Source organism: Nicotiana tabacum, chromosome 3 (genome assembly GCF_000715075.1).
Source record: "Nicotiana tabacum cultivar K326 chromosome 3, ASM71507v2, whole genome shotgun sequence".
Taxonomy (NCBI): domain Eukaryota; kingdom Viridiplantae; phylum Streptophyta; class Magnoliopsida; order Solanales; family Solanaceae; genus Nicotiana; species Nicotiana tabacum.
The window spans coordinates 40,591,870-40,602,419 of record NC_134082.1 but is presented as its reverse complement, the minus strand read 5'-3'; the positions used below and the strand labels follow the sequence as shown (position 1 = coordinate 40,602,419).

Genomic DNA, 10,550 nt, shown 5'->3' with positions numbered 1-10,550 from the left:
ATCTTGCAGTACCAAAAAAATAGTTGTGGCAGCCGCTACTTGCAGTGTCCAGCAAAATGAATCGTGACGGGCACACACTGTTGGTACAAAGTTATATGCGAACTCCATGTGTAATCTGTTGAAATTTTTGCATGAAACTCATTGTGAGGTGGTGTGTTACTGAAGCATATTGGGTTCTCTATCCACAATACATCCAGTAGACTAATTTTTCCTCGGAAAAACCTGTAAATTAAGTGATCATCATGGCAGAAAAACTGGGCGTCGACCCATACTCCAGTACATGTGATCTTCGCAAGGGAGTGCTATTTCACTGTACCAAGGTACGTAGCTAATGTAACAGACCAAAGGATGTTCAGCTCTTGCCTTATATGATAGGCCCTAGTATCACAGCCAATCTCTAGCATCATCATTGTTATCCAAGCTTTCATTTTTGTTTCCACGCTTGTGCTTGACTTCAATACTCCTTCAAGGGAATGAGTACTAAGTACTAATACCACCCATTGAACTTGTATCAAGAGGCAAGGCATGAAGACAATAGCTTTTCTTGCAAAAAAGAACAAAGTTAGTAAAAAACAAATCCACCATGCTCTCCTCCATAAGGATTTGAACAAGGTGGAAACATGTAGTAACAGTAAGCTCCTCCTCCATTGTGCTGTTCATCTCATCCCCTTCTAACCTCTTGCAACTCTTATCCTCAAATAGGGACATTGTGGTTTATCATCGTTCAGAATCTTTCTACCTATGATGTCCAGTGAGCGAAAGAATTCCACTCAATAGGACCAATGTCCAGTGCATAATTGGCTAGGTGATCAGCCAATTTGTTGCCTTCTCTAAATATGTGTTATCCTGGCATTGCACGTCTCCATTAATCTTCATATTTCCTCCACATATTCCACCATTCCCCATGGTGTACTCCAAGTCCCCTCAATGACATTTTTCAATAACAATGAGTCTATCTGTAGCCATATATGAGAAAGGTGGTTCTGCTTACAATACCTGAGTGCTTCAAGTATTGCCAATGTCTCCGCTTCAGTGTTGGTTGTTTCATTAATCTCCTGCCCATGTGCATGTATGACATCCCCATAATTGTCCCTTAAGCAAAAATCGATTGCACTTCTGCCCGGATTTCCCCTAGCTGCACCATCCATGTTCACCTTTATCCACCATTACATAGGAAATTCCCATAACAATTTAGTGACCTTCAGCCTTGGCGTATACTGCTCGAGCATTTGCAAAAGGTCTGGCCATTTGTGAGGTACATGTTTCAGGCCAGGCTTCCTAACCTTGACAAAAGCTTGCAAAGCAGAGGATACTTGATATATCACTCTAATAACTGTAACCATCTCCCCATATTTGCAACTGTTTCTCCTTTTCATAATTCCCAAACGATGATTGATGGCAGCACCTGAAAAGCTGATTTGAGTCGAGGAATTACATGGGCTGTCCAGCATTTGACCACTGCCTGGTGTAAATTTAATACATCCAATGACAATCCAGCATGAGCGAAGAAGTACGACCATGTTCTAGTGGCAGCGTATGATCTAAAGAATACATGAGCCATGGATTCATCTTGTGGATTGGCACAACACCAACATCTATAAGTAACAACATAACTCATTCTCCTTATCACAGTGGCAACTTAGCTCTCCACACCTTCCACATAAAGAAAGATATCTTGAAAGGCTATCCCTTAACCCACATATTTTTGTAAGCATTGTTCGGATCCAATATCCTTCGTAAATATTCCCATGACGTCTTCACACTAAAACCACCCCTTGTATCCAACATCCACACCTGTTTGTCAAGCATATCATGTTCCACTGAAGGTGTAATATTTTCAATAATGTGATCAGCAAACTCGTCTGGTAGTAGAGTCCTCAAACGATTTTCATCCCACATTCCTTTATTGATCACATTCCTCACATTGTTTACTGATTCATCAAGTGGAAAGTCTGGAGGAATATTGAAATAGAGTGCTCCTAATCCTGTCCAATTATCATACCAAAAAAGAGAAGATTCCATTTTTGGTTTCCATAAAATTTGATGTTCTATCAAGTCCCTACATTCAAGCATCTTCCTCCAAGCATGCAATCCACCCTTCCAAGGTACAATTACAACATTCAATTTTTTGCAATACAAGATACATCATGTAAAAACCTAAACCATACCCCTCCTTCTTCAACAGGTAGGCATAAAATTTTCTACGAAGACCAATGTCTACTCTTTCCTCCTATTGAGTTGCTCCAAAAGATTTGAGCAAACATCTTATGTAGTTTATCAATAACATATAAAGGAGGATTAACAGATGAGAGAAGGTGAATTGGCGTACTTTGCAATACATGGGATATCAAAACAGCCCTACCTCTTATGGACAATAGTTTACCCTGCCAGCCTTGTAGTCTACCAATTACTTTATTGATTAAACCTTGGTAGTAATCCATTTTTCTCCTTGTATAAAAAATAGGTCAGCCTAAGTATATGAAAGGAAAATCTTGCTTACTAATCCCAGTTATTCTTTGAACCTTTGTAAGCACCTCCATGCTTGTTGAGTGATGCATAAACACGACTGACTTTGCTTTATTGATCAGTTGCCCCGACGCAATCTCATAAGCACTCAACACCTCCATGATGAGTTGTAAGGAAGTGACATCTGAAGAAGAAAAGATTATTGTATCATCTGCATACGCCAAGTGATTAATTTTTAGACTCCATTTTGGCAGATCAAATCCATAAATATATAGATTCAGATGCAGTGAGTTCAAGCCTCTTGACAAGGCTTCTGCTGCCAATATGAAAAGTGTATGTGACAATGGATCTCCTTGTTTCACCGTTTTTGTAGATTTAAAAATCCATAAGGTTGTCCATTAAGAAGAACAAAGTACCAATTGTTAGAGATAATACAATGCACCAAACCAATAAATCTCTAACAAAAACCCATTTTCCTCGGAACTTTTGTCAAGAAAATTCGTGAAAGTCAATCTTAAGCTTTAGTCATGTCTAACTTGACCACAACATTAGGACTTGCTCTTGTCCTTAGTCTAATGCCAGTGATAATCTCCTGTGTTAACAACACATTTTCTACAATACTCCTCTCTTTCACAAACTCCGCTTGTTCATCAAAGATTAGATTAGGAAGAAGATCCACCAACCTTTCATGTATCACTCTCGAGAGCACCTTATTGATGAAATTGTTAAAGCTTATTAGCCTCATATCACTGAATGTATTAACCTCCTCTTTTTTTTTTTGGCAAAAGCACTAGATTTGTATGAGTGATAAATTTAGGTAAATCTTGGCCATTAAAGAAGGGTTTCACCATGTCAACTAAATCATCTCCCAACGATACTCCCTCGGTGACTAACGATACTCCTAAAAATATTTTTTTTTGTTTTGCATACAAAGGAAACAGAAATACAAATACATTCACCTCATAACCTTTCACACCATTTATAGCTTCATTAGTACTTTCAACCACTCATAACGTTTTTATTTCATTAGCTCTCTGTAACACCCCATAAATTTGAATCGATTGTGGATGCATTAAATGAGTATTAACGTGATGGTAATCAATTTGTTATGATAATAAGTATACGAGGCATATCATAAGTGATTTAGGGTCTAAGGAGAGACCTAAGTCTTAGCCAAATCGGAAAATTACATGATAGACTAAAATTCCAAATGAGTGCGCACAAGACCATAATTTCGATGAGCTTATCTACAGATATATAAGGTTTTAGATTATGCACAACCTATTAAATGTACTGGCTTTGAGTCTGGTTTCTAAATCACCAAACCGTTGGTAATTTGGATTTTCCTACAAGAAGTTATGACCAACTTACCAAAGGCTGGCGGAGGACTGTGCGTATGCGAAGCATCCGAGGCCGCATATGAAAAGAGGGGCTGGCAGTGAAGTGATTCCATAGCATATACGTAGCATCCAAGCTCCTGAGCGGAGGACTGCTCGAATGCGAAGCATCCACGTCCGCGTCCAAAATCTGGGCTTATAAACACAATTTCGGGATTCATTTTCCCCATTCTATTTGGACGACCCTTGGGGTTCTTCTTCACCAACTCAAGAGGACCAATTCCTACCATCTTCAAGATGTTCATGAAATTTCTTCATGAACTCAAAGGAGTTTTTTGTAAGATTTCTTCCAAAAAGGTAATCCTACGGTCTTAGACTTACATGTATGGATTTATTAAGGGAATATGAGTATGAATAAGTAATAGAACTCTTGATATGGTGATTGGAAGCTATTGAATTCCCAATTTAATTACATAACTATTGTAGAGATAGAATAGATGATTATTTAATGGAACTTTGTTGGATGGGTATGGATGGATGGTCACATATGTGATGATGGAAGTTATAAATTGGTTAATCATGATGGTGGGATAAATTATTGATGAATGGTGGTAGTTGGATGAACTAAATATATGGTGATGAGATGTAGAGATTTATGCATACAAGGTGTTTGATAATATGTCTAAACGGCTTAAGTTATGGAATTTATTACTAATAATAGTTCCATTTGATGTTGCTATTGTAGATTTAAGATTCTTAGTGTTGTGGATAATTGTAGTATCACTAAAAGGCGAAATTGAGGTATGTGAAGCTAACTCTTTACGTTTGGGAATGTCAATGATTCTCCCTATGTCCCATTTATTATGAGTATTACTAGTTTCCTCAGAAAGATTATGCCTAGTTTAAGGAATAGTAGTAGAACTTCTATTCTCTAGATGACATAGTTTCATAATCATTCGATATCATATGAGTTTCAGTTATGACAAAACAACTTATTTTGAATACACATTTCAATCCAGCCCTATTTATTATTTCGGTATCATGTATTTTGGTATGATGTATTGCAATATGATTCTCAGTTCCTGATTAAAAGTTCCTTAATATTGAACACCTGTATTTGGGCCAGAGGCCGCAGTTTATGCTTTACGCATTTTGGGCATGAGGCGATGTACTGACATCTTATTTTGCCCGTGACCTGCATCTCGCGATACAGGTAATGATATACAGGTTGACGATTCTGCTTGTTAGGACATCTCATATCAGCTATTGGTGAGCCCCAGAGTTTTAGGGCATTATCCCTCCCATTTTTAGACATTATAGTACTTCAGTTAATAATGTATACTGGGGACCTTGTCCCAATAAACAATTAGCATTTCAGTATTCTTTAGAGGCTTCGTAGACCATAACCCAGTCAATCAAATATTAGCAGACTTTTATGTGTTAGCCTTGTCGGCTACTCGTTTATACTTGCAAACCTTTCAGTATTTTCCGCATCTATGATATTTCAGTCAGACTCTTTAGAAGATCATCATGTTATATATTTACATCTACCTTACAGTTATACCACATGTTGATCCAGCCATACAGTTGGTTCGCTCGGTCACATGCAGTCAGGCACCGAGTGCCGTGTTACACTCAGGTCATGGTTCGGGGCATGACAAAGCTTGGTATCAGAGCCTAGGTTTAGGAGTCCTAGGGAGTCTATGAAGCCGTGTCCAGTGGGGTCACTTTTATGTGTGTGTGTGTGCCACACGTGTAAACATTTGACCACCAAGACATCTAGGATTGTTCCATTTCTTTCGTACTCTAGGTCGTGCAGTTAGAGTTATGCTTTCAGGAATCTTTCTAACTCGTGCGAATTGCGTATTTCAGAAACATGCGTGTAAAGAGAAAGTACACCAGGACGGCCTCAGCTACTAGCCAGAGGGCTACGACTAATTTTGTTCAAGAGGAGGACCCTCCGGCCCAGGGGGTTGCATCAGGCTCAGTGCCCAGTGCTTCAGACATGGATTTTAGGGGAGCTGTCCAGTTGCTCACCCAGATTATGGCTACCTAGGCTCAAAGGTAGGGAACAAGTGTTGTTCGTGAGACGAGTAGTTCCAGGTCCAGGGAATTCCTCAACATGAAACCTCCAGTCTTCATAGAGTCAAGAAAAGATGAGGATCCACAAAACATCATTGCTGAGGTTCAGAAGATATTTTGAGTGATGCATGCTACAGACACTGAGGCAGCAGAGCTTGCTACATACTAGCTGAAAGATGTTGCCAACACTTGGTATGAAACATCGGAAGAGTCCCGCGGGGAGGATGCAACTTCTGCAACTTAGAAGGAGTTTGTAGATGTGTTTCTTGAGCATTTTATACCCATTAAGGTCTTGGAAGCTAAGTCTTTAAAGTTTGAGAGACTCAAACAGAATGATATGAGTGTGAATAAGTACTACCTCAAGTTCGTCTCTCTGGCTAAGTATACTCCGGAAATGGTACGTGATATGAGGGCCAGAGTTAAACGGTTTGTTTTGGGATTTTCAGATGACTTGTTTGCTTATGCTAATATAGATGCTCAAAATAATGACATGACCATCACTAAGATGGTTGCCTTTGTTCAAGGGAACGAAGACAGGTTGAAGGAAGAAGAGCGGCTACAAAAAGAAAAGGACAGGGAATTCAGCAAGAGAGTTAAGTCTGCAGGAAATTTCAACCATGGGGGATCTCAAGCAGTAGGCAATCGCCAGTTTTTCAAGAAATCAAAATCTGGACCTGCTCCATCTTCATCTAGTGCACCAGTTCAAAGGTCAAAGTACAACAAGAAAAACCAGAATTTCAAAATAGTAGACTCACAGTCACATGCTAGTGTGGGCTATAGAGTCCCTGGTTTCCCTATTTGCAACACGTATGGTTAGAGGCACCCAGGGTTTTGTTATTCAAGCACAAATGGTTGCTTTGGGTGCAGTCAGCAAGGCCACTTTTTGAGGGATTGTCCTTAAGCAAAGCAGAACAATGGAGGTAATGTAGCTCAGTCCACTAATTCAGCAGCCCCTCATAACTCTCAGGGCCAACAAGGGCGTGGTGCAGCAAAGTCTAATAATACAGGAGGTGGTTGAAACCCCTTGTATGCCCTGGCAGAGCGTCAGGATATGGAGGCTTGGGAGATGTTATCACAAGTATGCTAACGATATTCACTTTTGACGTCTATGCTCTTATAGATCCGGGATCCACCCTATCTTATGTAACTCCATATATTGCTAAGAAATTTGGGATAGAACCAGAAAAGTTGTGTGAACCTTTTGAAGTATCCACCCCAGTTGGAGAATCAGTTATAACAAGATGTATCTATAGGGGATGTCCAATCAAAGTGTATCATCGCCTTACTGTAGAAGACTTAGTAGAATTGGAGATGATAGACTTCGATGTGATAAGTGGCATGGATTGGTTAGAGTCTTGTTATGCCACAGTGGGTTGTAGAACCAAAATAGTGAGTTTTGAATTTCCCGGTGAACCAGTCTTAGAATGGAAGGGTGATGCAGTAACACATAGGGGTAGGTTTATTTCTTATCTTAAAGCCATAAAGATGATCTCCAAAGGATATTTCTATCACCTGGTTCAGGTTAAGAATGCAGATGATCAGATTCCCATTCTTCAGTCAGTACCAATTGTAAATGAGTTCCCAAAAGTGTTTCCCGAAGATCTTCCCGGAGTCCCTTCCGATAGGGAGATTGACTTTGGAATTGGTCTACTCCCCGTCACTAAGCCTATATCTATTCCACCTTATAGAATGTCTCCAGAAGAGTTGAAAGAGCTAAAAGTACAGTTGAAAGATCTTCTAGATAAGGGATTCATAAGGCCAAGTGTCTCACCTTGGTGTGCACCGGTCTTGTTTGTCCGAAAGAAGAATGGGTCTTTGCGCAAGTGCATTGACTATCGTCAGTTGAATAAAGTCACCCTCAAGAACAAATACCCTCTTCCTAGAATAGATGATTTATTTGATCAACTTCAGGGTGCCCAGTGTTATTCCAAGATTGACCTCAAATCGGGATACCATTAGTTGAAGTTAAGGAAGTTGATAGTCCAAAAATAGCTTTTCTGACTCGGTATGGGCATTTCAATTTTTTTGGTAATGTCATTTGGTTTAACGAATGCACTAGCAGCTTTCATGGACCTTATGAATAGGGTCTTTAATCCCTATCTTGATTTGTTCTTTATTGTGTTTATTGAACTTGATTTATTCCCGTAGTGAGACTGACCATGCAGAACATCTCAGAATTGTATTGCAGACACTACAGGATCACATGCTATATGCAAAATTTTCTAAGTGTGAATTCTGGTTTGAATCAGTAGTGTTTTGGGCCACGTCATCTCAGGGGAAAGCGTGAAGGTAGACTTTCAGAAAATCGAGGCAGTGAAGAATTGGCCTAGACCCACCTCAGTATCCGATATAAGAAGTTTCTTGGGTTTAGTAGGCTATTATAGGAGTTTTTTAGAGAGATTTTCTTCTATCTCGTCCCCTTTGACTAGATTAACTCAGAAGAAAGTCAAGTTTCAATGGTCGGACGCTTGCGAGAAAAGTTTTGAGGAGTTAAAGAAGAGGTTGACTTCAGCTCCAGTCCTGACACTACGGGAAGGAACTGAAGGGTTCGTTGTTTATTGTGATGCTTCAGGGGTTTGTCTTGGGTGTGTATTAATGCAGCATGGTAAAGTCATAGCCTACGCATCGAGACAACTCAAGGATCATGAGAAGAGTTATCCGACTCATGATCTTGAATTAGTAGCTGTGGTGTTTGCCATTAAGATCTGGCGCCATTATTTGTATGGGGTGCATGTTGACATTTTTACAGATCACAAGAGCCTCCAGTACATCTTCAAGCAAAGAGAATTGAATCTACGTCATAGGAGGTGGCTTGAATTACTTAATGATTATGATGTTGATATCCTCTATAATCTGGGGAAGGTCACTGTTGTAGCCGATGCTCTCAGTCGGCTTTCTATGAGAAGATTAGCTCATGTTGAGGTAGACAAGCAAACCATGATGAAGGAAGTCCACTGCTTAGCAAGTATAGGAGTTCGACTTTTGAACTCCGAAGATGGTGGCATTGTTCTTTAGAATAGGGCTGAATCCTCCTTAGTAGCCGAAGTGAAGAAAAAGCAAGTCAGTGATCCCTACTTATTGCAGCTGAAGGAGGGAATTCACAAATACAAGACTACAACTTTTGAACAAGGGGGAAATGATGGTACTTTTAGGTACAGAGGCAGACTATGCATTCCAAATGTAGATGGGCTCAAAGAGCGAGTTATGTTAGAAGCCCACGATTCCAGGTATTCTATTCACCCAGGTTCCATAAAAATGTATCACGATCTTAAGGAGATTATTGGTGGAACGATATGAAAAAGAACATAGCAGATTTTGTGGCTAAATGTCCAAACTGTCAGTAGGTGAAAGTCGAACACCAGAGGCCTGGTGGTTTAACTCAGAGTGTAAAAATTCCCATTTGTAAATGGGATATGATAAACATGGACTTCATAACAGGTCTACATCGCTCGTTTAAGAAGCATGATTCGATTTGGGTGATTGTAGATCGACTTACCAAGTCAGCTCACTTCTTGCCAGTGAGGACTACGGATTCGGCTGAGGATTATGCCAAGTTGTATATCCATGAAATTGTCCGATTGCATGGGTCCATAATCTTAGATCGTGGTTCTCAGTTCACAACGAACTTTTGGAAATCCCTTCAGAAGGGGTTGGGCACATGGGTGAACCTCAACACTGCTTTTCATCCTCAAACAGATGGCCAGGTGGAACACACCATTCAGACTCTTGAGGATATGTTGAGGGAGTGTGTTATCGATTTTAAAGGTAATTGGGATGATCATCTACCCCTCATTGAGTTTACTTATAATAACAGCTATCACTCTAGTATAAAGATGGCACCTTACGAAGCTCTGCATGGGCGAAGGTGTAGATCACCAATTGGTTTGTTCAAAGTTGGCAAAGCGGAGTTGTTAGGAACTGATTTGGTCTATCAGGCGATGGAGAAAGTCAAGTTAATTCAAGAGCATTTGAAGACGACTCAAAGTCGCCAAAAGTCCGATTCGGATATGCGACATAGAGACCTAGAGTTTCAAGTGGATGATTGGGTGTTTTTGAAGGTTTCACCTATGAAAGGCATTATGAGATTTGGGAAGAAGGGGAAGCTTAGTCCCTGCTATATTGGGCTATATAGAATCCTGGGAAATATCGGGCAGGTAGCTTATGAGTTAGAATTGCCATAAAAATTTACTACTGTACAACTAGTGTTTCACGTGTCCATGTTAAAGAAATTCATGGGAGACCCTTATCTTGTGGTTCCTACAGAGACTATAGGGGTTAAAGACAGCCTGACATACGTAGAAATTCTAGTGGCTATCTTGGATCGTAAAATGCGCAAGCTCAGAACTAAGGAAATTGCTTCAATGAAAGTGCTTTAGAGAAATAAAAAGGTTGAAGAGGCAACGTGGGAAGCCAAAGAAGACATTAAGTCCAGATATCCCCATCTCTTTGGAGAGAAAGCAAAGAATCTAGACGGTAACTAACCTTCTCCCTTAGACCTTATATAACAATCTCCATGTCTTTCAGTGTTTAGTCAGTTTAGTAGCCATTCAGTCTAGTACCTATTCAGTTCAGTATCTCATCAGTTTAGTAATCTTTTATTCATTTAGTTTAGTATGCAAGTGTTAATGAATGTTCATGTTCCCACCAAACACATTTAAGGTCCGA

The 10,550-nt window shown here is 39.9% G+C and overlaps 1 protein-coding gene across 1 annotated transcript; it reads left to right on the top strand.

Moving 5' to 3' along the window:
- Positions 1-6,279: 6,279 nt before the first annotated feature.
- On the top strand, positions 6,280-10,261 carry LOC142176106 (uncharacterized). Its single transcript, XM_075243175.1, has 6 exons — positions 6,280-6,697; positions 7,006-7,804; positions 8,690-8,807; positions 8,901-9,027; positions 9,324-9,919; positions 10,112-10,261. Exons 1-6 carry the CDS (start codon positions 6,280-6,282, stop codon positions 10,259-10,261), a joined length of 2,208 nt encoding a protein of 735 aa, XP_075099276.1.
- Positions 10,262-10,550: the final 289 nt, after the last annotated feature.

Excerpts from the sequence above, each read along its gene's own strand:
- LOC142176106 (XM_075243175.1), top strand. The coding sequence starts at position 6,280 with ATGGTACGTGATATGAGGGCCAGAGTTAAACGGTTTGTTTTGGGATTT. Across the intron at positions 7,805-8,689 it reads GATCAACTTCAGGGTGCCCA|GAGGTGGCTTGAATTACTTA; the intron begins GTGTTATTCCAA and ends TCTACGTCATAG. Across the intron at positions 9,920-10,111 it reads ATAGAGACCTAGAGTTTCAA|AAATTCATGGGAGACCCTTA; the intron begins GTGGATGATTGG and ends TCCATGTTAAAG.